Source organism: Falco rusticolus, chromosome 4 (assembly GCF_015220075.1).
Source record: "Falco rusticolus isolate bFalRus1 chromosome 4, bFalRus1.pri, whole genome shotgun sequence".
Classification (NCBI taxonomy): Eukaryota; Metazoa; Chordata; class Aves; order Falconiformes; family Falconidae; genus Falco; species Falco rusticolus.
The window spans coordinates 12,119,585-12,147,432 of record NC_051190.1 but is presented as its reverse complement, the minus strand read 5'-3'; the positions used below and the strand labels follow the sequence as shown (position 1 = coordinate 12,147,432).

At 41.5% G+C, this 27,848-nt stretch overlaps 1 protein-coding gene across 1 annotated transcript; it reads right to left on the bottom strand.

The window, feature by feature from the left end:
• Positions 1 to 1,571: 1,571 nt before the first annotated feature.
• Positions 1,572 to 24,561, bottom strand: TXNRD3 (thioredoxin reductase 3). The gene is made up of 16 exons (XM_037384710.1): positions 24,350 to 24,561; positions 15,090 to 15,150; positions 13,444 to 13,553; positions 13,147 to 13,260; positions 11,215 to 11,287; positions 10,244 to 10,363; positions 9,688 to 9,830; positions 8,147 to 8,262; positions 7,813 to 8,038; positions 7,508 to 7,600; positions 6,982 to 7,058; positions 5,953 to 6,109; positions 5,651 to 5,758; positions 4,676 to 4,771; positions 3,080 to 3,214; positions 1,572 to 2,813 (listed from the first exon to the last, which is right to left on the bottom strand). Exons 1-16 carry the CDS (start codon positions 24,470 to 24,472, stop codon positions 2,751 to 2,753), a joined length of 1,815 nt encoding a protein of 604 aa, XP_037240607.1. The 5' UTR covers positions 24,473 to 24,561; the 3' UTR covers positions 1,572 to 2,750.
• Positions 24,562 to 27,848: the final 3,287 nt, after the last annotated feature.

Genomic DNA, 27,848 nt, shown 5'->3' with positions numbered 1-27,848 from the left:
ACTAAGACAACAACAAACTTGAAAGGTGCTGGGCAAAAGAGGGCTTTGAGAACAAGAGACAACATGGCCCCAATACTTGGGAGAACTGACAACTTGAGCGTTTAGGGTCACAAAACAGCTAGAAAAAACACAAAACAGTCCAGGCACAGAATACTTAAGAAAAGATACTTTATGAAAGAATGAAGCAGGAAGCCATTCTACTTAACCCAGTCACAGACCAAACAGACTGGAAAAACAGTATCAGACTCTACATTAAAGGATATTTAGTTGGCTGCTACAAGTTTTTACTTCTCAGATTCTACCTTTTTCTCCAACAACTACGGTCAATCTTAGAATTTTGGCTTCACCTATGTCTTGCTGTCATGGCATCTTTTACTTTACATGTAAGCGTGCTGAAACACAAACACCACATTCACTTAATACACTACTCTTCCTATTAGCTACTTATTATACATTTTAACTGAGGTATTTAAAGCCTGAAAGACTAACTGCACAGAGCACGCAATGCTTGTCAAGTATCACTTACAGCCGATAGCCTAAGCAAGTTTGACATAAGGAACATCCACAATTAGTACACTGTTACAGATATGCAAGTGGTAATTATTCATCAATTAACTTGAACCTGCAAATCAAATCTGAATTTGAAATAAAACTCAATTAGTGCTTGTTAATAGTAAGCACTTCCTTGTCTTGTTTCCTCCTTCACTTCCTCTATAAAACGGCTACACAAGGTAAACTTTGCCATTACCCATCAGTTTCTCAGGATATAAAGCTTTCTAAATGCTTTAGTTTACTAAGTCTCATTTCAGCTGTTTGGATTGTGCAAAGTCTGTAACATATTACCTGCTGTCCACCCCTAATCTCCCTTGACTTTTTAAAACAGCTCAGATAAGTTTCTGGTTCATCCACTTCAACTTAAGAGATTAATGTCACTTTGACATTACTATTAAGCCTACTTTACTTCAAACTGTAACATTTGACCTATTAAGAGGCAAACTTTCAGGCATGCAATGTTTTGGGAGTGCCACTCTTAAAGTCACTGCTGCAGCAGTGACAGCAAGCAGGTGGCTCTATTGTATTTTTCTGTGAGAGACCAGAACAAGTAGCTCCTCAGAGCTCTACAGCAAAGCAACACCAGAAGCTCAGCAACTGTCCCCATTGTCAAGTAAAAATATTTTGCACTACTACTAGGCACCCACAGCAAAACCTCAGTCTTCAAGAGTTATTAAATTTGAACTCCAGCAAGATTTGTTGCCAACACCATAGCTAAGATTCTACTAAAATCTTTCAGCTATATTGCAGTTAGGATCTTCTGGAGTACCCAGAAGTGGTGTAAGAATTGTTCTTCTCAGTTTCAAGAGAGAGAATTCTACATACTCACATAGAAGCATATAAGATTTCTTGAGCAAGTCCCAGATGTGGCAAGACAACTTGTTTCTCCATTTGAAAGATTACAGCATGCACAGGTCTACAGAGGTTTTAGTATTGCATGTGATAAACAAAATAATTGAAGCACAATAAAATCTCAAGCATGCAGTAACAAATCATGAGGTCAGACACCACAAAGTGTTTATGCATTGTTTATTGAACTTCAAATTCCATGGTACATCATAGATTAAATAGTTAAAAACTGTTTACTATCATACAGTGTTCAGAACAATCTTTCAAAACACCTCTTCGGACAAAACTAAGAGCCAAATTCAAGCACAATTCCCCCAGAGCAGAATGCTAGGGGTAGAAGAAAGCTTCAGAGTAGTGACTGTACACAACACTACACAAAGCATGACAGCACGCCAAGTCATTGCTCTCTGCTGCAACACGTGCTTCAAAGAAGTTCTATACAACACTTATTACCATCATGGACAGGCACCTACTATATTAGTGGGACAGATTACACTCAGACCTTGCTCCTCCAAGATTTCAATACTCCACATAAGAGTACAGACTTAATTTTAGGTTCTGTGCTGTTTTACATTAGAGCTGAAACCAGATTTGAGACTATTAGCACTAAATATAGTCAATCGGCAAGAGCAAACTGACAAGGTCTTGGGTTTAGGCTCTTCAATCCCAACACACAAGATGTCTTTAAGATAAAAATTTCATTTGTAGGCATGATGTCACCTGAGGTCAAACAATTACAAATGTTAACACAGCAATGTCTTCGATTAATTTGAAGTTCTAGACTGGTTGAAGTGGGAGACTAGTGCTTGAACTGCACTGCTCAACATCGCATCCTACCTTAACTGAATATACAATTAAGTAAAACAAAATGCATCAAAAATAAATCAGTTAACTGTAAGCTGTTGGCAAGAATCGTTCAATTGTATGTGCCTTCTATCTCAAACATTTGTACAAGACACTGGAGTCTAGAAGTGTTAGCTTTAACTTGTGCAACTTAAGAATTTCCTTCAGGAAGAGTTCAGTCATCTGACCAGATGAAGAGATCTCCCAGCCTTGCATGGTAACATCAGTTGTAGCTCACCTCACAATAAGGTTCCGAGCCAGAACGTCACAGAAGCACAGTAGTGCTGATTCCAAGCAAAGTCAGGATTTACAGTTCCAGATTTCCCTGCTGTATTACTGTTTCCATTTGCAACACTATCTACTGAGGAAGCCTCACAAAGGCACCGCTCCCAGCTGCAATACACCGATGCAAGTGTTTATTTTGCTGCAGAGCAGTTGGATGTATTAGAGCTTCCACAGAACCAAGTGTGCACAACATGAAAACATGTAAAACAGCAGGTTTAACCTCAGCAGCCCCTTTGAGTGATGTCTTGTCCTGAAGATTTTGTAATATCCATTGTAGTGAACACCTGCAAGACACCAAAAGAACAGCTTACTGTTGCTCTGTATTACCATCCACATGGCTATTTGTCTCCTCTTGTAACAATACTAGATTTCTTTGAACTGTTAGAATGGAAAACAAGTTGCAGTGCACAATTAACACCTTTTGTATCACATGTAAATACCTTATGTTTAGAAGTTAAGCAAATACTAAATAAAGCACTTTTTTCTTGCATCTAGGTAACCATCTTCAAAAGCAGGTTTTAAATCCAGCGCTGCCCTCCCACTCCCTTACCTCTCCACAAGTTGGATGGATACCAATTGTTTCATCAAGTAATTCTTTGGTGAGACCACATTTTATGGCAGCAGCAAAACCTTGGGTAATTTCACCAGCATTAGGGCCAAGAACATGAAATCCTATCACACGATTCTTTAAGACAGGTAGAGAACAAAACATGAATTAGTGCAAGGTAAACAAAAGCTCTAGTATGTAACTCCCACTACACGAAAAATATATGTTACGCAAGCAGGTCAATAGCAAGAGTCTACCAAAAAATGAACTGCTCCAGAGAAAGTAGTTCTGCCGTTCTTTTCAGTCCATTATAACAGAATGAAACAAGCTTTAAAGTGAATGTTTTAAAATCACTGCACAGCACTAATTTAAAGATACTGCCTAAACCTAAAATGGTTCTAGTTTTGTTAGATGTTTTTATGATTTTATAGATATACAGTGTATTTAGTGTGTTATTTAAAATTATTTTTCTACATAAAATTAGGTCAGATAGAGGCCCTGTTTACATTGTTTGTTAAAAATCTGATAATGGAGAGCTTCACTGGCTGCTCCTTTCCTCTCCAAGTTAACAAGAAGGAAAATGTAAACATTATAGGCTTTAATTTTGAGCAAGCTGTCTCTGTAGCAAGATCTAGAGTGACGACAGCAGGCTAGAAAAACAAACCTCATCCATTTTAACCTGTTTAATTGGTTTATCAAGAGGAATACAAACAATGTTTTAAAACATTTTCCCAGGATGTTCCCATACTTCCAGAGATGTCCCAGCCCAGGCGTAGCTATGATTTGCCAGACAGGATACAAATTCCTCATAATTATGTATTTACCTTACGTTCTTCTCCAGCATCCTAGGAAAACGCCTTTCACACAGAAATCTAGAAGTCCCTCCCTCCATTATGTTCTTTTCATCTGGATTACATGCAACAAGGATCCAACAAAAGTATAACTTTACACCTTTCCACAGTCTTTGAGAAAGGGTTTACGTGGGCTGATAAGGAAGAGAGTAGGCTTACTTCCTTTTAACTTAAAGGCCATGCTATTCTATCATGCCATTTGTTCTCTCCAATTTTAAATGCCAAAAGCCCTCATTTGTTTGTCTGTTTCCCCAGACAGTTTTGTAGAAAAATACAGGGTGACATTGGCATTTATTTTTTGCCACAAGAACCACCTACTGATCACTAGAAATCCCCATCTCTCATCAGTTTTCTAAGACAAAGCACATGTTTTTCAACTCTGTACTTTGAAGAGGGCAAAAAACACAGGGTCCAGAAACATAAAGCAAGGCACCAGGTAGTACAGTTACTCAAAACCCACTTGGAAGAAAAATCCTGGCAAATCTCTTTGCAAATCTATCCTGAAACATGAACTCAGGATGAAGTTTCATGATGTATAAAGCTACCACTTCCTCAAACAGCTGTTACACCAGAACAAAACCATCATCTCTCCCGCCAAACCGATTAGACCTCTTAAAAAAATACTTATGTTAACAGAATGGGTAGACCTGGCCTCAGGCAGGCCAAATAAAAGATACTAGTCTTTTGGCTGGTCTAAAAAGACATTTCAAGAATACACTCAGCATATCCATTCAAGCTTGCTACTTACATTGTCATGTTTACTGCAGATAATTTTTGCGTAACAAGTATTGTTATCTCTGCCTGGTACTGTCCATTCAAGTGGCCAGAACAAACTGTGATAAACCTGGGAGGACGACAAGAAAGAGAGCATTATAGTTTGATTAATTCAGTCAGACATAATTCTGATTTTTAATGTCTTTACAAACAGGTGGTTTGACATTTAACCCACTAGGTTTTCATAACACATACTAGACAAGACAGTGATTTTTGTTCCTCCCTCAGCCCAAGCAGCTTGTCCATCCTCCAGAAGTCAAAAAGTCAGTAGAGGAAGACTTGACGCAAACCACGTACCTCTGATTTGAATACTTGATTAAAATAGCAACAGCTATACGATACAGGATTTTAAGATCATACTTTCAGAAAGAGCAGTGCTTTAGTAGTACAAAATTAATACCTAGTTACTACAAGGTTAAATCTATCCTGCAAAACAGCTAACAGCAGAAGCTAAATAATGCCAAGTACATTGGAAAGATTTAAGGAGTTAAACACAAGGCATGCAAACAGCTTTAACAAAACTCTTCAGAGAAGTGCAAAAGCCAGAAATTACCATAAAACAAGGAAGTTACACCCGATACTCCCAATTCAAGTAAAGTGAACAAGCAGAAAATAGGCAGTTCATCATCCCGGGAGTCTGGCGTACTACAGCAATAAATTTTTAATTCACAACAAAAAAGCCACCTACGGTTTTGCAACCTGAGTTTGGCCTCCAGAAGTCAGACACCTCTCAGCAGCATGCAAACAGCTATGCATAACTCTAAACCGTATGAAGTCCAGCTGTGGATTTCTGGGAGTCCAATACCTTGTTAGCCAGGTGACAACAGTCCCACAACCAAAGACCTATCTGTCTAACCTACTAATCTTGTTTTAAACACTGTGCCTTGGGTGTAAAGCAGCAAAGCCCAAGAAAAAAAAAAGACTCAAGCTACAAGTTAAGTGCTCTCACCTCCAAGTTTTGCTTTCCATATTCTTCTATGGCTCTTTCTTCAGCTAACCCACAGCTGCCATACTCTAAAGGAGTAAACACTGTCGTTGGTACATTGATATAGTCACACTAAAAATAAAAAAAACACCAAAATTTATATTTAGAGTATTCAAGTTTATACAGTATAACAGGAAAAGTTCATTAGCACTTTTTTTTTTTTACACAACACTTGCAGTGCCCACAGTCCAGTGGACAGACCAACTGGTGTTATTGCAATTTTGAGGCAAAAAGCACAGAAGTAAGTTGCATTCTTATAGCCTTACCTTTGTGGAACTACCACCATAAAGTCTACGGGCTAGCAGTTTTCCTGCCTGAATGGCAACTGGGGTAAGTTCAAGCTTTCCATCCAATATATCTCCAATAGCATAAACATAAGGCACATTGGTTTGTTCTTCATCATTTACAGGTATTTTTCCATTCCTTTAAAACAAACAGAAAAGAGAACAGAGTTCAGTATCATAACCTTCCTCAGAACTCAGCAAAACACAGAGGGGAAAAGTTCTGCTACAAAGACGTTAGTTTAACTACTGAGCACATTTTATTAAATATGCTTATGCTTTTTTCAGTTCAACTGCAAACTCTTCAGAGCATCAATTACCTCTGACACATGATTGAAGTCAGTATTCAGTGGGCCAGTTTTGACCTGAGCAACAGTGCGTGTCTGATGACAGTGACGTTACTCAGACATCTTTCGACTTACGATCTTTTACTTGATTATACAGCTTGCAATGAACACTTTCCCCTAAGGGGAAAGAGCTGCAACATCATTCATGTTTAAATAAGTTGGCTTACTAAGTTTTCAGCTGCTGCAACCTGATCTTAATTTTTTTTTTCTCCTAAACAACATAACCCTGCCTCTTGCTTTGCAAGAGTTTTGCACTGACACCAGAGAGGAGTAAGAAAAAAGTTAACTACATAGGAAGAAAGTAGTTTGCTGCCTCCAAATTCCTAAATTAACTTGCCACATGAGCTGAATAAAACGTTTACTTCAACAGAATATTAAACTGTAGTTTTTAAGTAAATTAAGCAAATATATTAAATCTATTCCTTAAGCACAGTGGCCAACAAGTAGGTATTAATTCAGAATAGGTTTTTCTATAAAATACATAAATAAATTGAGTTAATTGACAACTGTACTCAAATCCAGGAGAGAAAAAGTTTTAAAGGTTCACATAATTGCTAGGAGAGTGACGATTGAAGCAAGAGAGCATCACTATCATCAAGTAATGTTAAAGAGGTAAAAAAAAAAAATCACTACATTCAGTGGCTTAAGGGAGTTGAGCAATACTCACTTTTCATTGATTTTGACACCAATTGTCTCTAAACCAAGATTTCTGGTACACGCATCACGACCAATGGCTATCAACACCTAAAAACCCAAAAAATAAATGCAATAATTTTATGCAAGAAAAGCATGATCAGCATAATACTTCCTTTGGCCTTTTTCTGAAAACACTCCGTGAAGCATATGTTTGAAGTGACTTTTCAAAAAAATCTTTAAAAGAGCCACCAACAGTTCAGGCTCCCCCATGTGCAACTTGTTTCAGACACAAACAGCAAAACTTTAATATCAGAACAAAAATAGAAGCAACACCAGTGTTCCCATGAAAGTCCAGACACAATGTTTCACCCATTCTGCTAACAGGGGTCAAAGATTAATATTCACTTTTCACGTATTTTTTTCTGCCAGTAACTTTTACATGAACGTTTTTTCAAGCAGTATTTCCTTTTACCTTTTTCCTGAACAAATTTTAAAGTTTTTTTCATACATTTTCACGTGTTGCTATACGTAGTTATTTCAAATCCAGAAATGCTTACAGTGTTATATTCTTCTTCAAAGATTTCTGGTCCCTCAGTAGATTTTGCTGTCACTTTAAGTCTTCCAGGCATGCCTTCCTCCAGCTGTTCAACCTGCATAAATATTTGTAAACAGCAGAGCTCACTTACACTGCCACTTCAAACCTTAACCTACTAATCTATCATTCAGCAGTAAGAGAAAGCTTAATCTCATAAAACATTTATTCCCATACCGAACCAAAACCTTCCAGGACAGCACATGCATTCTACACGTGCTGTTTAAAGTAATTTTGCATGGAGGGAAGAAACCTGAAGAAAGCACTTGCCTGAACAGGTACAAACTTCCTGATGAACTTTACGCCGTGTGTTTCCATGTGAGCACCTATTTTTTCCGCCATTTCTTGGTCAAAGCCCCGAAGGAGTATGGAACGCACCATCACTGTGACGTCTAGACCTAGACCAGCAAGAAATCCTGCACACTCTAGAGCCACATAGGAAGCACCCACAACAAGAGTTTTGCCAGGGCAGTAAGGCAGGGAGAAGAGGTCATCACTAGAAAGAAAAGAAGTGTAAGTTACAAGGTTCTTTAAACACAAGCTTGTTTGGCTTTGCAAACACTACAGCAGACTAACTTCATCCTGTTATGCCTATTCATCTTACCTTGTAATACAATATTCTTTATCTCCAGGGATACCCAGATATCTCGGCCTCTCTCCTGTTGCCAGGACAAAAGTCTCTGCTGTGTGATAGGTTACTTGTCCTTTTCTATTAGTTGCCTGTTTATATAGACACAGTTACAGTCTTTATGATAGTAACAGGTTTTAAGTTTAAAAAAATTGAAAAATTCAGCAATCCTCTCCTTAAATATTGTGGATATGTTTAAGAATCAAGAACAAGCAGTTTCAAACAAGAACTAATGCATTTAGACAGCCATGCAGGTCACCGAAGAACAGCAGGTTTAAACCACAAACTATCAGGCTTTTCTCACATCAGTTAGAGCACTTACAATAATTAACTCTGAATCCTGCCCATTTAAACTACTCATTTAGATTGGATTGTTCATAACAACAATAACTTTACTTTCAAGTTACAAAAAGCCACAACAAATTAAGCCCTCCCTGCCCCTCATTTCCAATAAAAAGCCAACACAATGGTAGTGACAGAGTAACATTAATTTCTACATTAGCCTGAGAACCAATTAAAAAAAATAATCTAGTTACACGATTTTAGAGGGCCTAAGACCCAACCTTAAATGAATTCAAACTAATTCAACCTCTAGAGGCCCCTGGTCTTGGGAAATTCCATCTTGGCAATGCATCTCTCAAAATCTGACTTTGGTTCTTGCTCTTCAGCTATTTTCAAACACAAATGAAGGGAAACTTCTCATCGAATCATCAGGTAATTCAGGTTGGAAGGGATCTCAGGAGGTCATCTAGTGTAACCTCCTGCTGAAAGTCTTTCTGTTCCACTTCATTTATAGAATAAGGACAATTAAGCAGATGACCTGCACACCTGTGCACTAGAACAGTTGGTAGATGAGGTAAGTTTTTCGGTGCTGGTGTCTGTTTGAAACGCATATAGTTCAGCCTTCATAAACTCATACTGAAAACAGGGAATTACACCCACTGAACCGAACAGTTGTCTTCAATATGCACTTTGAAGTTACCTTTGCTACAATATGATCACTTACAGCAAGATTGCCAGCGCATGTTTTGTCTTGCAAAACTGACAGTTTAATTCTTACGCTGATACAGCATAAGGTTCTAGCTGTGCTGTTACGCAAGTGCTTAATATGAACTTAATTTCAGTAGGGTTTTTTTGTTTTAGCATGAAGATTTCCCAAGTGGCAAAACCATACAGCTAAAACTTTCCTTTTTTTGGTTTTTTTTTCCTGTCCTCACTGAGGTGGCTGACCTCAGTCATGGAATCAGCAACCGAGACCACTGTAGTCTGTTCATGCACGATGTTAAGTTTACAGATATCCACATTACTCTTGCATAAGCCACTAGGTTTGCAAATACTGAGGCATGTGCTAAAGTACAATAATTTGAGTCAATAACTTATTTCACAAATGAATTTTTAACTTCAGTTGACTTAAACTGGCAGCACCTACAAGGAAAAGGCTTCATGTTGAATTTTAAAAGGCGGTTTTAGAACACAAGTTTTTCCTCCTAACTAAATGTTTTAAAAACAGCACATACCTTAATTTTGTGTGGTTCAATGAATTCCCCATAAGAATTGAGGTATGTCACAGACTTCTCTCTTAAGGACACTCGATAGCCCCAGTTTAAAGAACCAATGTAGTTTTGAATTGCTTCTACCATGATCCCCCAGTTATGTTTCACTGAAACAAGACATTAATTTTGTATTTCAACAAATCAAAGTGCAATGAACCCTTAAAGAAAAAATTAAGCCCTATTCATTGTACATCATGCGAACAAAACAGCATTATTTTTAGTTATGAGGATACACATTAAAGTCTTGTTCTACTACACTAATATTTACTTGACTTGTTACTATCCGAAATAAGCCCATTCTAGAAGCTCTTTCATTTAATTCACATAATATGGGAAACAAAACACAATTACATTTCAATCCTGAAGGTTTCTATTACTCAGAAGGAGGATGCCTTCTGATTCACCTCAGAAAACTACTGAACTCTGCCTCTAGTTTACTAAGTCCAAAGTAGAAGAATGATCTTGAGCTCAGAGTCTCATCTGTACTCTGTCCTGGTCTGTCCTCTGCGTTCTTACTAACCTTGTTCTTCATACTGCCATCCGTACTTCCTTGAATCCTGGAGTGCTTGACCCAGAAGTGCTGCCTGATGCATTAGCTTCTTAGGAATGCAGCCTACATTTACACACGTGCCACCAAGTCCTAAAATGGAAAGAACTGTGTTGTTAGCTGTGTGAACAGGATATTTATGCTTTTCCTACCATGTGCTTTGTACAATCATCCATATATCAGTTGGTGATGTTTGCTATAACCATCCAAGTAACGTGACACTTCTGTTGTAAGAGATTTTAAAATACAATGAACACACTAAGCTTAAAAAGTTCATAATTCAGTTTAAGAGTTACTTGACTCATTGCACCAAGAAGGGTACAATGTGTTGTCTTAAACACTGACCCAGGATACTTCAGAATGGTTCAGATTTTAGTCAGATTGGCAAGCAAGGCAAAAAGCCTAGAGTTCCTGAGTTTAGTGGAATTTGAATTACGTATTTGTTTGAAATCTTAGCTATGAAAGCACATTCATAGCTCGACTCAACAAAACTTGGCCAATAAAATTCCTTACTCATTCTCAACTGCCAATAGCATTAATAAAGTCAGACAGTTGTCTTTAATTATGGAAAGGTGAGGCATGCAGAGCCATGCAGTCATATTGTCCTAGAGGTAGCCTAGATCAGTTGTCCACAAAACAGAACTAAAAGGCAAAAAAGCCCACACAAACATGAGAATGTGAACACACACACACATGCTATTTGGACATGATTTGAAAGTGAATGGAACTGGAACGACATTTGACAAAGAACTGAGAGTTAGGAATGCACAAAGCAGAAATAACTGTCCTGAAGAGTAGGCACACCAGGAAAACAACTCTTTTGTTATCTGTGTTCCAAAATTATAGAAATTCAGCCACACTTTCTAAGAATACAAATCCATAATATCTAAGAACTCAGCATGTATCAGTGGCACTCAAACATAAAATACAAGTTAACAGCTTACCCCATGAGGTTCCAAGAGGCGTTGGAACAACATAATCTAATACCATTACTTTTTTTCCCAAGGTAGCAGCTTCCTATAAAAACAGAGACAAGTCAGCATTAGCTAGCTTTCTGCATGGCCAAGAATGTCTGCTCATTTACAGTCATGATATACTTAGCACTAATAAAAGGCTCATTTGCTAGTTAGCCTCATTATCATATATGGCTCTTCTATCTCCTTCACTAGACAAAAACTATTACTTTGTTCCAGACCTTGAATGGACGCTTATGTTCAATGCTGCACCCATACCATCCAACACCACCAAAAGCCATGATCTGAAGAGGGTACAAGGTGGACATATCAGCCTATGATCCTCTCCTACTTCACACAAACAAATATTTATGCCGTTTGCTCCCCATTTCTCTCAGGAGGGCAGGACTGACTTGGCATGTTCGTGAATAAAAAAGTGATGTTAAACTAGAGATAGTTCAATGGAGGACCACCCAGATGCTCAGGGGGCTGGAGCACAGGCCTTATGGAGAAGGGTGAGGGAACCTGACACATACCCTTCCAAATCCACCTTTTCTCCAGGCTGACTCAATATCACCTTTCCAAAGCCTCTGAGGAGGTCATTAAGATGATTGTGCCAGGCCCTCCACCCTGGTGAGTAGTGGAGGGACCAAGGCAGTGGCCATAAGCTGAAATAAGAGTTTCAGACCAGGTATAAGGAACTTTCACACCAGAAGGACATTCAAGCAGTGAAACAGATTTTCCAGAAAGGCTGTGCCATCTCTACTCTGGCTGTTTTCAAGACCCAATAGAATGAGGTCCTGCATAATCTTGTTTGACCTCAGACTTGATCCTGCTTGGAGCAGAAACTTAGATTAGACATCATCCTCATGTCCATTTCAACCTGAATAATCCTATGATACTCTATCCAAGAAATTACAAGGTACTCGAGTTAAACTAACCATCGTTTGATCTTTCAAAGGCTTGGATGAAATCTGTAGGTGCCTCAAATCTGCTGAAGAACTCCTGCACAGTTACGGCAATCCTGGCCTCAAGCAAGGTTTACCCAGCTATCTTGTATTCTGTGAATACCTGACCTCTCCCACTCTCAACAGTGTGGTAATTATCACCAAGTTTATAACCAATGTCCCAGAAGGCACTGTGAGAAAAGATCTGGAGCATGTTGAAAATGGCCAATTGGCCAATTGAAGAATTCAGTTGTCACCTTTTCCTGCCTGCCTTACATTTATCTAGTGAAAGTTGCATGCTTAAACCATATTGTTGTACAGCAGTCGCCAAGGCTGTCAATAACATCACCATGCCCAAACCATAAACTGACGGTTAGGATACCTGGCTGAGAGGTGCGGAGTGTGTGTTCAAATCCCTCAGGCAGAAGAGAAAACTGAATCCACACCTTAGGCCCTGAGGGACTCTGAACAACAGCTAATGGTATAAGATGTGCACAATCTCTTATTACCATTTCTGAAAAAGCAGCTAGAAAGAAAACTAAGGAGTGAACCAGTTCCTTGAGAGAACAGCTGAAAGCACTTCATTTTAGATGACTGGTGGTCCCGATTCCTAAACAGTCAAAACTGCTTCAGGAGTAGCCTTTAAGTTTTCCAGATTACCATTTGGAAGTGTTAAAAAACCCTGCGTACTACACATGAAGAGAAAATACCTAAACTTGTTTCCAACTTCAGCCAGGAACCTAAACCTGATTATTAGGATTGAGACCTGAACAGACATTGGCTAGAAACTGGTCCACACAGACCATGATTTCCTGCGTAAGCACATTATTAGACCACTACTGATCCATTAATTGACAAGCTGAATGGTAATAATCATCAAAATATAGGCTGTTTTATACTAGTGGGATTAATAGAGACTAACTCTTGAAGATGCTTCACATACAACCTATTCTTTAATGCAATTTTCCTGTCATACCTTGGAACACGCAAGTCCACCTGAGCCACCACCGATAATAATGAGGTCATAATCATAGGGTTCTGCATCCTTGCTATCGCCAAGAAGTTTCTGCAGTGATCCATCGTGATAAGCCTGGGAGGGGAAAAAACCAACAAATTACCACACACATTTCTGAGCAAACAAAAACTGAATGACACTGCCTTCTCTAACCTAGATTGCCCAGTCTAATATGTCACACAAAGTTTCATTATGACCAAACAGCAAATTTACTCAGTTGTCCTGTCTACTTCCAGCTGATTTTTAAAGAAAAGTTACCTGGTAAGTTGAATCACAGCCACCTACGTGGGTTCCATTCACAAATACATTAGGCACTGTCCTCTGATTAGTTAGCTCTGCTAACACTTGCTGAATACTGGGTCCATCAGCTAAGAATAAAAGGAACAGGTACATTATAGAACAAGTTTCAAGGGAGCTTTTAAAACAACCTGAAGTATTAAAGATTTGGACTGCAATATACTGTAGGCCTGCCAAGAAAATTATAAGCATCACATCTGTAGACTTCCTGACCATAAGCCATTCTTCAGAAACTACTTCTCAAACGAGCATGCTTAAATACAGAAGACAAATTCTTACTTCAAGCCATGATTCTACAGAATGGAGTAAAGTTGAAGTAATACAGGGAGTAAACTCTATTTCCTGGATTATCAGCCTCTTCCCGACAGTGTCACACTTGGTAGTACACAAAAATTCTTTTCCAGATATCACAGGATATCATACAGACAGCTCTTCTTTCATGAGAATTGTCTGGTTTTGGAGTATGTTCTGTGTAAGTGCACATAGTTTTGCCCAGCAGCTTTATATTATGAGAATATAGGGATAGGAAGAATGAACATGCTCTTCCTTCTACTTCCCCTAAAGCTACCTTTAGACTTTTTAAACCCACTATATTGTCTTAGACCTTCCAGTTTTAAGATTATCATTACCTGACTCATTATCTGAATCACCAGCACCTATACTCAGGCTAAACTGGGATCTCTCAGCAGCTGTCCAGCAGTAAACATGGGAATGAGAATTTACAGCAATCACTTCGACTACAATCTTTCTACTCCAAGACCCTATCTATTTAGTATTAGTAATCAGAGCTGTTGCAATACATTATTGATTAGAAGTAATTCCAGGAAAAAATGACTGTGCATTGGACTTTGCATATCTTGGGCTATAATTAGTTCATATCACAACTGTAATAAAAAGTAAAAATAAGTAAGAGATGCCGTGCATCAATACATACATTTTTCTCAAACACTGCTTAGGCACAAGCATTAGCATTTTAAAAAAGCACCAGAAACTGTTTTTTAAAGATAAAAAGGTAACACACATTCAACAGCTTACCAACAGTACAATTAAGAGTTTACCAAGAATTATGTTAGAAACCACTTGTTCTCAAAACTACATTAAAAGCTATGTTTATTACGTACATATACGCACAAGGCACTACATGTACAAATACTAAAGCAGCTTGGGCTTAAAAAAAAACAAACACACACCTCTAACAACAGCCAAGGTACTGGCATTTACCTTTCCTTCCAAAGACTCTGCAACTTTCCTTACGAAGGTCACCCATATACCCAGTCAAACATTAACAATTAAACTAAAGCCACTAAAGAACCTGGGGTAGGAGGAAAACACCACAGGCTTTTTCCCAAAAGACATAGCTTGTCAAAGAGAAACGAGATTTCACATCCTCTATCAGTCGATTTGTACAGAAAGAGTAAAAGCCTTCAGTTACATTAAAAACACATCCTGTATTAAAATCCCCGTTGAAGCCTAATCGCATTTATCTCTGCATATATTAAAATTGATTTTGTTTTATATACCTCCAATTAGTTCAGGACAGCTTAAAAAGTCATGCAGTAACCCACTTTTAGTTAAGCAGCATTGTGATAGATTTTCTTTCTACTTACCAGTTACATCAAGTTCCAAAGCATAGTACTCCACATGCAGAGAGCGGAAGAGCTCTTTCACCTACGACAGAAACAGACACAACGTGCCAGTGCAAAGGTTTCACAAGATCTGATACACAGCTCAGGGTAAAACTTGATTGCTGGACTAACACAATTTTAAGTCTCCATTGTTATGCTTCGAGGGTCTAGCTTTACATGGGTTTTGTAAAGCTTGGCACTACCACATTTTGCACATTCCTCACCGAAACCAGACTATTTAACAGCACTCAGGTTAAGCAACCCATATAGCAGCAACTTTCAAATACAAATTTCATTACCATAAGTTTCTATATACAGTTTGCTTAGCTGCAGACTTCTCCATCCCTGACAGGTATCAAAAGCCATGAGAATAACCGCCATATGGAAAAACATCAAAAAGAGAGAAAGTAGCAGCCACATCCATTGATAGTACTAAGGGAAGAAATAATAATAATTAAAAAAAAAGGGAGCAGAGGACAGCATGCAAAACAAAACACTGTCAAGTAAATGCAAAAAAAAAGTGCATTATAAAAAGCTACAGAAAAGGCAATACTTTTCAAGTGTACTCAGTATTAGGACAGCTCATGCCTACCAGCACTGCATTCACTTTTGGCTGCTGTACTTCAGAGAAGTTTTAGAACAGGCAGAGAACGATTGCTTTAAGGAATCAGTGAGTTGGGTTTAACACAGAAAAGATGAGGAAAGAAATAGCTGTGTTTAAAACTTCCTTGACTACCTCAAGGAAGAGAAGCAGTAGTGGATGGAGTAAGAACTAATGGTCTTGAACTGCATCAAGAGATTGAGATTAGACTTTGGGAAAAGTTTTTTTGCATAGGAGACACTGGAATGTATTGCCTAGGTAGATAATCTTCATCAGTGACTGGCTTCGAAGTACATGTCCAAAATGTTTCAACTACAGCTCCTTCTACCCTGAGGCAGGGGACAAGGCTAGATGATCTCTTAATTTTTTTTTTCTAGCTCTGATTTTTGGTTTGCTGTTTAACACCACCTGCCTCAGCCTCCAGGAGCAGGCAGGAGTGGTTCTAACATGTTTGCCATTGTTCTACTAAAGCAGTCATATCTTGCCTGTGAATTAAGAGAGTTGATATCAGAAGGTAACAGTTACATTTTTCAACCTTTAAAATTGTTATTCTTTTCCATTAAGCAGGAGAAGCATTCTGAAGATGCTTGGTCATTAAAAGGCTGCTTTTCTCCTGCATTGCCATGAATAAATGCAGATACAGTAGCACTACAGTATGTCCTAGAATCATGTTTCACGCATCCAGTAGTCAGCAACAAATAAAAGACCTCTCTATATAAGCCTAGTCTTAAAAAGAAAAAAAAAACCAAGCCACCCTAAACGACAACTTAGTTGAGATGCATGCTTGATTACTTCGCTGAAATGCCTGTACACCAACACATGCAGCATGGGGAATAAACAGGAAGAATCTGAGATCCGCACGCGGTTGCAGGGCCATGGTCTCATTGCAAATACAGACACGGTGGAATAGCTCACATGACTGGAATGCTGTTGTGGATGGCTACCTACTTTTTTGGTAAGACAGACCAGCAAGGTGGTAGAGTTGCTCTTTATGTGAGACAGCAACTGGAGTGTATTGAGCTCTGCCTAGGGGTGGACGTAGAACAAGTTGAGAGAATATGGATAAAGATTTAGGGGCAGGCTAACATGGGGGACGCTGTTGTGGGTGTTTACTACAGGCCACCTGATCAAGAAAAGGAAGTCAATGAGGCCTTCTACAGACAATTGGAGCTAGCCTCATGATCACAGGCCCTGGCTCTCATAGTGGACTTCAACCATTCTGGTATCTGCTGGAAAGACAACACAGCCAGGTGCCTACAGCCCAGGAGGTTTCTGCAGAGCATTGATAACTTCTTGATGCAGATGGTAGAGGAACCAACAAAGCAAGGTGTGCTGCCAGACCTTGTACTAACAGAGAAGGACTGGCTGGGGATGTGAAGGTTGGGAGCAGTCTTGGCTGCAGCAACCATGAGATGGTGGGGTTCTGGATCCTGTGTGGAAGAAGCAGGGCAGTAAGTAGGATTGCAATCCTGGACTTCAGGAGATCTAGCTTTGGCTTCTTCTAGGACCTACTTGGAGGAATCCAGTGGGTTAAGGATCTGGAAGGTGGGGATGTGGTCCAAGAGAGCTGGCTAATATTCAAGCATCACTTCCTCCAAGCTCGATAGGTGCATCCCTATGAGGAAGAAATCAAGCAAAGGGAACAGGAGGCCTGTCTGGATGAGCAAGGAACCTCTGGCAAAACTCAAACAGAAGACAGACATTTATGGAAAGTGGAAAAAGGAACAGGCCACTTGGTAGGAATATAGGAATGTCATCAGAACATGCAGAGAGGTGACAAGAAAGGCTAAGGTCCATTCAGAATTAAATCTGGTGAGGGATGTTAAGGACAACAAGAAGTGCTTCTTCAAGTACATCAGCAGGAAAAGGATGGCTAGGGAAAATGCAGGCCTGATGCTGAGTGAGGTGGGTGCCCTGGTGATGAAAAGTACAGAGAAGGCAGTTACCGAATGCCTTCTTTTCTTCAGTCTTTACTGACAAGACCAGTCCTCAGGCATCCCAGACCCTGGAGCAAAAAGGGGAAGTCTGGAGAAAGGAAGACGCTCCCTTAATTGAGGAGGATCACATTAGAGATCACTTCAGCAAACCTGACACCCACAAATCCACGGGCCCCAACAGGATGCACCCCCTAAGCCCTGAGTAAGCTGGCAGATGTTACTGCCAAGCCTCTCCATCATCTTTGAAAAGTCATGAAAAACAGGAGAGATGCTCAAGGACTAGAGAAAAGTCAATGTCATTCCAGTTTTCAAAAACAGCAAGGAGAAGGACCCAGGAATCTACAGGTTGGTCAGCCTCACCTCCATCCCTGGAAAGGTGATGGAACAGCTCATCCTGGATTTCCTCCACATGCTTAGAGATGAGAAGAAGGTTATCAAGAGTACTCCATCCACATGGATTCACCAAGGGGAAATCATGCCTGACCAACCTAATAGCCATCTGTGATGGAACAACTAGCTGGATCAATGAGGGGAGAGCAGCAGACGTTGTCTTCCTTGACTTCAGCAAGGCTTTTGACACTGTGTCCTATAACATCCCCATACGTAAGCTCAGGAAGCATGGGTTAGATGAGTGGACAGTGATGTGGATTGAGAAATGTCTGAAAGGCAGAGCTCAGAGGGCTGTGTTCAACGATGCAGAGTCTAGCTGGCTAGCAGTGTTCCCCAGGGGACAGTACTGGGTCCAGTCTTGTTCAACTTACTCATCAATGACCTCAGTGAAGGGATAGAGTGTACCATCAGCAAGTCTGCTGATTATTCAAAACTGGGAGGAGTGGCTGATACACCAGAAGGTTGCGCTGCCATTCAGTGAGACCTGGAGAAGAACCTAATGAAGTTCAATAAAGGCAAGTGTAGGGTCCTGCACATAGGGAAGAATAACTTCATGCACCAGTACAGGCTGGGGCAGACCTGCTGTTGAAGGCAGCTCTGTGAAGAAGGACCTGGGAGTTCTGGAGGAAAGCTGTCACTCATGAGCCAGCAGTGTGCCCTTATGGCCAAGAAGGCCAATGGTACCCTGGGGTGCATTAGGAGGTGCATGGCCCACAAGTCAAGGGAGGCGATCCTCCCACTCTACTCTGCCCTAGTGAGGCTATACCTGGGAGGACTGTGTCCAGTTCTGGGCTCACCAGTTCAAGACAGTGAACTACTGCAGAGGGTCCAGCACAGGGCTGCACAGATGATTAAGGGACTGAGGCATCTCCCTTATGAGGAAAGGCTGGGAGAGCTGTGCCTGTTTAGCCTGAAGAAGGCTGCGAGGGGATCTTACCAATGCCTACAAATATCGCAAGGGCAAGTGTCAAGAGGATGGGGCCAGGCTCTTCAGTAATAGGCACCAACTGCAACACATGTAGTTCCAACTGAACACGAGGAAAAAATTCTTTACTTCGAGGGTGACAGAGCACTGAGACATGATTACCCAGAAAGGCTGTGGAGTCTCCTTCTCTGGACACATTCAGATCCTGCCTGGATGTGACTGTGCAATTTGCTCTCAGTGAACCTGCTTTAGCAGGGGGTTGGACTAGATGATCTCCACAAGCCCCTTCCAACCCCGACCATTCTGTGGATTTACCGGCCCCCCTCAACCCAGCAGAATTCTGGGTGTTTTCCTAACATCAGTTCAGGATGGACCAAGTGTACCATTAACAGATTCAAATCAGGTAGCCTGTTAGAACAGAGATATTTACGATAACATTATGTGTTAAACTGGCAGTACTGAAATTGTGAACTGTCCTTCCACATAGACTATGTCATACCTCATGGCATAGGATGCAGTATTACCTACAGCAGCATTTACTCCTTTGAAATATAATTCACAGACTTATCCATGCCAATAGATATTGTAAGGCAACGCCAAAAAAATATCTGCTTTAATCATAACTATCTGGATGTGAAAACAGCTCTAGCAAGAAGCACTACTTGTCTGTGATGGATCCACTTGCCAACACAGAGTCTGAACAATGAAGCACATTAAGTTGCTGCCAATTCAGAAGAAACCTTTTACAATCATCTTTCTGATGAACCTCAAATTTATTGACAGCACTTCACTAAGAGCAAGTTGAGTCACATCTAATAAGCTTAAAGATGTCAAATACGGTGACTAAAATGTTTTTGCTGTTGCTGTGATCCATGCTGTTACTATGCCAAAAGCCGAGTATTCCAGTGTTTTCTACTGGAGTTTCAGCTTTAGGACAACAAACACAGCTTTTGTATTCTATACCAACTACATAGTAAGTTGCTTACCACATCATTTATCAACTGTAATGTACAAAAAAAAGCTCTGCTTGTATTACTGATTACATTAGTTCTACAAATATAGAATAATTTTGGTTGTAAGGGACCTTTGGAGGACATCTGATCCAACTCCCTGCTCAAAGCAGAGCCAGATGTTAAGGTTGATCAAGTTGCTCAAGCACTGTCCATTCCAGTTCTGAATGTCTTCAAGGACCAAGATACCACAACCTGTCTGAGCTGTTCCAATGTTTGACCATCCTCACAGTAAAGAGCTTCCATTTTATCTCATTGGACTATCTCTTGTCGTAACTTGTATTTTTTGGGCAGGACATGGCCCTTATCCTTTCACTCTGCAAATCTGAGAACAGTGTGGTTGTCTTCCCACTTGATAGCTCAAGACAGCAACTAAAATCCCTCTTTAGCCTTCTCAAGGTTGAGCAAACTGAGCTCCTTCTCCACACATCCAGTGCTTCAGTCCTCTAACCATCTAGGTAGCCCTAAAGACTTCTCTCCTAAACTCACAATTACCTTCAGGCTTGCTTACTGGAATGAGTATGGCTATGGACTGAACGAAAGTGAAACGGCAGTGGAACTGTTCCAGACCTCCCACTCTGCAACTGCTGTTACAAAACCCAAGATGAATGCCGTGAAAGATCTGAAAAAGCAAAGCTTAAAGAGATCTCTACTACAAAGTGATAAGCTAAGAATCTGGAGGGAAGTCACAAAATTAGCTGCTTGGCTGCTGTTTCAGCTTGTAGCAAAGCAGCAGAGTAACAGACAAGGTTTCATTAGTGTGTGTGTGAGTTCTTTTGTTTTTTAAACTGTTAGCAGTGCAACCAGCAGCTGGCAGCAGGCAGGACAGGACAGAGGACATGAGCAGAACAAGAAATGATTACACTCAAGAAAGGACAGATTTAAGAACGCATTTAGGCAAACTTTATTCTCTACTGAGGATATGGAGAAAAAAACAGACTAATGTCAGCATCCTAGTTAGAAGTAGCTATTACACTTTATACTCATGAATAGATCATGCTTGTGTCATGCTAATGAAACCAAGAAAAGTAACAAGTAATGATCAGTTATGAAATCTTCAATACAGGCAAGAGATAATAGATTATTTCAGTTTGGAAAAGAAAATTACTAGGAGTAGAAAGATAACACACACTAATCATGAGTAATATCTAGATAAGGTGAACAGGAAACGATTTCTGAGAAACACTTGCTGGAGCAAAGAGCAACGACTGCATTTACCAGAAAACAATTTTGAAATGAAAAGTAAACCTCCATGCAATACATAAACCAGAGCACTTATTGCCACCTGACACTGTAAAAGCCAAAATTAAAAGGAGATCAAATGATCTATTAGACCAACTAATGAAAGAAAAAATCCACTGAAACCTTTTAACTCGCTAAAACTAACGGCAAACTCAGGTCAAGAAATTCCTGAGCCACACAGGGCTGGCAACCTCAGTGGCATACCGGGAAATTTCCTTTCTTACACCTCCAATTGTAAAAATTTGATTTCTCCAGCAAGTGTCTGGGAATGGATACTAGGCTGCACAGTCACTGATATAACCATTTACTTCCCTTCTGACGAATGTAATGGCCTCATTTACCTATTAAACCCTTCCAGTTTTCACAAAAACAGCGACTCAAAAAATTTCCAGATATGATCAAACACTAGATAATTTCTTTGAAACTATGGAATTGATTCTAACACTTCAGAAACACCTTCCTGGAGATGCTTTCTGCCACTAAGGTAGGTAAGCAGGTTTGAAATACACTTCATACAGTAAAGTTAAGTAATAATGGCATGTCCTAGGTCTACTGGTTCACCTGTCAGCTAACATTCTACAATAGCTACAGCTGAGTTGATCAGAAACCCCTGTGGACACAGAATGTAACTGGTAATAGCACAACATGTAACTAGAATAACCAGCAACTTCCATCAACCACAGTTGTTGCTCTTAAAATAACTTCCACACATCAGTGTTCAGACAATTTTTCATGCTAAACCCCTATGTTTTCTTTAGGCATTTCTATCTTTTCCTTCCAGCATGGCTACCTCAATTTGAAATAAAGAATTCTTCCCACTGCCCAAATTACGTCCTTTTAGAGCATGAGTGTTCTCTGCACTAGTGCTAAACATAATCAGTTTTTCTATTAATCCTACCAAAAGCACATTGCTAACAACCATTCACAGTAGAAGACAGACACCGTGCATGCTGTTCATAGCCATCTGTCTTTAAGAACTCAAAACTACGTGATTACATGATAAGTACCCAAGCTGTAACTACACTTTCAAATTATATCCACTTCATTAATTCCACAGACTTGATCAGCTAGCAAGGATGTTGCATTACCCATTGTTCTCCCATTCCTTTCACTATTTTCCAAGACTTCAGTAGGAGTTTTTAATACTCATACTGTTGCAGATAGCTTGTTTTATCACTTAATGTTTCATGTGTGGCTTCCTTCTCTCATAAGCTTTCTTCTTCTAATTCTCTCTGCAATATATACCTCTTCTGCATTTTTTCTTCATTGTATTGCCATTCTCTTCTGTTCCAAACAGGGAAGTAAGCCAAGGAAATCTGCCTACTACAGTAATCACCTCTTCCTCCCTCCCACCCACCCTATCACCTCCAAGTTTATCACTTGTTCTTTCACAAAGATCCATACAGGGTCTTTGAACTCTCCCTCCCAGAAAAGGCAGTGAGAGAGGGACCTCCTACGTGCAATATTCATTCTTTCCAAGACAATATTCCTTATATCTGATTGTTTCCCTGATGCAAGCACCCTGTCTAATGGAGAAGCTCTGAACAAATGCAGGAAAGAACATCAACCTAGATTACCAGACTACAACCAAGTCTGGTTTTCCTAAAGTGTTAGTCTAGCCTCACTGCAATACCAGAAACAGATGACAGGAAAGGTTGCATGATTTAAAAAGTCACTGTACTGTTGTACGATCTCAGAAGCACTGGAATGAGTGCCATGCACATCAACACTTGAGCAATCACCATCACCAAAAGCATGCAGATCAATATGGACAGGCATGACTTCAGCATTTCTCAGTGGACAGCAACGAAGTCCTCAACAAAAGGATTTCTCCCCAACAGCAGATAACATTTTTGTGGACTGGACTTGAGCAAGACTCCAACCCTTCATTTGCTAAAACTTCCACTAAGTTGGTTAATAAGCAAATTTTAGAAGGATGCAAGCTGCCTACTATGCTATACTATCTTTCTGCCAAAACATTCTTGGAGAGAAAGCATTGGTTTTGCCTATCCTCTCATACACAGAAGCTTCCTTTCCCAAAACCTCAGTTAAGCTACAAGTGAGATAAGATACATTGACTTAAGTTTTCTACAAGAAGGTCTCGTATCTCCTCCCTCACAAGAGCTACTTGAACTAAACCTGACCTACACATGGGAGTGCAGCTTCTGAGTGTTTTCCTGGTTGCCAGTTCCACTAAGGAACACCAGGACTCAATCCCACGGTTCCAATTATGTTTTTCCACCACGACCACACCAAATATGGTACTATGAGGTTTAAATAAATTTTGTAACATGTTCTTTCTCATCCAAGAATCACAGTGCCTACAAACACCTAGATTCTGTATGGCCTGAGTATAGTTTGCTGGTATCAGAAAATTCTAATGAAGAACCTGTTTTTCTTTAATGATTCTGGCTCAGTACTTACAACTACCCTGTGATATTGATGCCTAACCAGGGCTAGAAAGATTTTTTTTCTGTAAACATCACAATTAATCAACAGTGATTTTTTTAAACACATATTACAGCCAGCTCATGCTATAGAGTCAACCCTCTCCCTCAGGGGTTGGAAAAGAGGGGAAAACTTAACTTATCCCTCCCCAGGGATGCAGCTTTGTCCAAGCTGAACAGCAAAGCAGACTTTCAGTAAGAAAGCAACACAACCAGCACCCTGACCTTCCAGTAACAGCAAAGCTTTTTGGCTGATGCACAAGCACACCGCGCAGAGCTCCCCGCACACTCACCCAGGCCGCAAAGGGGAAGCGCCGCCCGCGCGGATCTCTGCCTCGCTTCAGGCCCGCTAAGGGGCTTTCCAAGGGGTGTCACTTGGTGCTTAACTTCAGAGGGACGGACACCGCACGGCTGCTGCACTCGCTAAACCCCAAGCAGCGGCACCCCCGCACCGGGGGCTCCCCAGCCCCCCCCCCCCCCCGGGCGGGCCGCCAGCCGCGCCAGCAGGCGCCCTCAGGGCAGATGCCTCCCGCCTCGCACGGCGGCCGCTCCAGACCTGCCTCCTCCCCGCGGAAAGCCCAGCAGCCCAAACGGCGGAGGCGGCTCCCGGAGCCCCCGCTCCGGCGGCTGCCGGCTCCAGGGGAGGCCGCGCGGGGCAGCGCGCCGAGGCGACCCCCGCCGCCGCCTCACCTTATTGCAGTAGGGGCAGTAACTCTTGCTGAAGATCATGACGCGGTGCGAGGCGATGAGGGTCCGCACGCGGAGCTTCAGGCCGTCCCAGTCCGGGAGCTGGGTCTGGCCCGGCGGCGGCATGGCGGGGCCGGCGGCTGCGACGGGCTGTGGCGCGCTGGGACGAGCGGCACCCGCACACGCCCAACGCCCGCACTGACCCTCACCCTGCCCCGCCCCTTCCGGAGCGGCGAAGGTGACGAGCCGGACCGACCTATGCGCAGGGAGCGGGGGGGGGAGAACGCCAAGGAGCACTTCCCGCCCTGTCTTTCAGCTGCCTACACTATGGCTTATTGTAAAATACCAAAGTCTGATTTATAGTAGAGGTGGAAGCGTTACCATTTACCTAAAGGCAATTGGTAGAAGGGATAAACTTGCATTTTATTAAGCCACCCCTCCCCTCTGAGAGGCAGGATAGAATAACCCAAGAGGAGGCAGACGAGAGTGCGCATGCGCAGGAGGCGTCGCGCCGGCCCGGTCGGCGCCAGGGTTGTCTGTGCTGTGGCTGCCCCCGGCGCCCGCTTGTCTCGCCGGTCCCACGGCCTCTCCAGAGGCTGGGGACGGCAGATAGCTCCAGCGAGGAACGAGTGGAGGCGGGAACAGGCGGGAGCTGCGGCCGGCTCAGGGGTGGTTGGCCTTTCCTCCGCCTCCCGTTCTCACCTCACTCACCGCCCGGTCCTGAGGTGGTGGCAGGTGCCGCGTGTCCCTGCGTGTAACAGGCACCCGGGGCCGGGAGCACCGATTCTGTGCCCCCTCAGTGCTCTATAAATTAGGGCAGTGTCTGGTGGGGAAAGCTACAGGGAGAGGACAGCTTCCCCATGTTTGCCTTCACCAGCTGCTTAGGCCTCATGCACAAGGAAGGGAATAGGGGTACAGGTGGAGCTTCTGTAATAAAATGGATTATGGCTTGAGAACACATTAGCCAAGACAGCAGAAAGAAACTCTCTTTTCTCACGCATTACAAGGTTAAAGGAAGGGGAGGCTGAAGCATCTGGTACTGCTTATCCTTCTGCATATTTTTCATTAGGTTGCTTATTCTCTTCCCAAGAATCGTAGTAGTTATCAGGACTGAAAGGTGGAAGGGCATGTTGTCCTGACCTGAGCAGTGGAAAGAGCCTGTATCAGGGCACAGAGCGGGATGAGTCCTGTCGGGTTATTCCCCTGCTTTGGTGGATTTTTGGCTGGGGAATGGCAGGCTGCATGCCGAGGTCCCAAGACCCTGGTCCTCTCCCTGCAGGGCAAGGCAGTGTTTAGTAATTGCAGCAACAGCTTTCAGCAGACGGTCGTAAGGGCTTGCCCTGGTTTCACATCTAATAACTTCGCTAATACTACTGAATCAAACCCTGCAAGCTTCTGAGTGACAGGAATTATTTTCCATAGGTGAGGAAAGCACAGAGCAATTTAGTAAGGTTCAACATGAATTTTGTAACAAAGCAGATAATAAAGTCCAGTGCTCCCTCCCATGCCTGCCACAGAGCAGCCCTACTGCCATTTACTAATGCTGAAATAATCACATATAAATGCTGTAATGCCACCAGTGATGAAAATGGGCCTGGTGGGAGACAACTGAATTAACTTGCTTAATTCCTTTTTGATCACATGTCTCTGTGGTGTTCACTGCCCATTGAGCTTGAAAAAAATGTATATTACATGTATTTGAATTTTGGTGACGAAAAAGTTCTAGACTAAGAATGTTTCTATGCTCCCCACAGAGAAAAATGGTCTAAGTTTTGCAGCCTCTTATTTCAGTATCAGCACATAGGAAAGCCGATAATGGTACCTGCAGCTATGAAGGTTTGACATAACATGCAGGTGCCAGAACTATCCACTATAATTTGTTCTTAGTCCAGCCAAAACTGCTTGTTTGGTTCCTAGTTTTGGCTAATTCTCCCTCCTTCTCAGACTCCTTTTACCTGACGAGAAACATCGTTACCCTTATTCTTACAGGAATAAATACCACAAGCTCCAAGGATTTGTGTCTGAAGGGTCGTGGGTTTTCATACTGAAAAACTCCATATTGAACTGGAGCATCCATCAGCTCCAGAAAGGTCAGATAATGTAATAAATATGCAAAATATCTTTTTCTGTTGAAATTCTCAGCACTGATGGCAATGAGCCAAGCCCCATGAGGAATAAATGTCCAAGGTAAATTATGTCACTTGGTTATTTTTTTTTCCCTTCTGTGCTCTCACTGCTGTTGATTATTATCACTATTACCTTAGAGCAAGAATGGCGTAATGGTTTTAAACTACAGGAGGGTAAATTCAGACTAGGTAAAGGAAGACATTTTTTAAGATGAAGATGGTGAAACACTGGAACAGGTTGCCCAGAGAGGTGGTAGATGCCCCATCCCTGGAAACATTCAAGGTCAGACTGGACAGGGCTCTGAGCAACCTGATCTAGTTGTAAATGTCCCTGCTCATTGCAGGGGGATTGGACTAGATGACCTCTAAAGGTCCCTTCCAACCCAAACCATTCTACAAGTCTGTGAAGAATGGATGAGGGGGACAATGTCAGCTCTGAACACAGATGGCTGATCTGGGAGCACTATAATGGCAGTATCTTGCTTAGCTTTGCTTTCCTAAAGCTGGAGTGGAGGAGAAAGCAGGGAGGTAAGGTCTTGCTGTCTTGGCAGTCACTGTTGATGGTTGAGTGCCCTGGGATGGAATTATTTTATTTATATTAAAGGAAGGTGCCACCACATTAGTATTTATATTCAGCTGGGATGGAGTTATTTTAGTTCTAGAAAGGAAGGTGCCACCACATTAGTATCCTGCCTGCGCACCTCAATGGCTTATAGTAGCTCTGATTATTGTTAACAGTACAGGCCCTGAACTTGTCTTCTGTTCTGCGGGTTTTTTTCTCTCTCAGAATACCAGATCGTATTCAGCTCTGAAGATGTTACTCTTCAGGTGTGCTGGGAATAGATCTAAGGGGTTGACTAGGGTTCTTTGGGCAACCATTCCACTCATTAGGAGACTATGTCAAAATGTTTGAAACAGCAGAAGTGTTGTAAACATTTCTGAATGAAGTAGTTTGCCAGAAGAGATTCTGAGGACAGTGCAAGTGGCTTGTGGAAAGAACCAGGAAACTGTTTTAAACATAGGAGTGTGAAAGACTTGTTTAATAAATGTTTAAGCATGCTTGAACTGTGGCTCCTTGCAGGCCAGTCAGCAGCTATGCAAAGATCTTACAGGATGATTGTAGGCTTCCCCACCTTCCACATGAAAGGCCTTGGTCTCCTTTCTCTAATATAAACAGATGGAATAAAAACAACTGGTCTCATTAAAACAGTCCTCTCCTATGCATTACTCAACTTAGTCTGAGGATTAGTAAAAACCAAGCCACATAAAATAGCTCTTACTGATGTAGCATATGTGCCATGGGAAAGCATTGAGGTGGAAACTGGTAAGGGAAGTTAATGAATAGGATAGGATAGGATAGGAGAGAAGATGCATCA

What these genes read in the sequence shown, in the direction of transcription:
- TXNRD3 (XM_037384710.1), bottom strand. Translation starts at nt 24,472, where the DNA reads ATGCCGCCGCCGGGCCAGACCCAGCTCCCGGACTGGGACGGCCTGAAG. An exon ending in GTGGACTTGCGTGTTCCAAG is followed by an intron (nt 11,288 to 13,146) that starts GTATGACAGGAA and finishes CTGTTTTTATAG; the next exon opens with GAAGCTGCTACCTTGGGAAA. An exon ending in TCTGCAGTAAACATGACAAT is followed by an intron (nt 3,215 to 4,675) that starts GTAAGTAGCAAG and finishes CCTGTCTTAAAG; the next exon opens with AATCGTGTGATAGGATTTCA.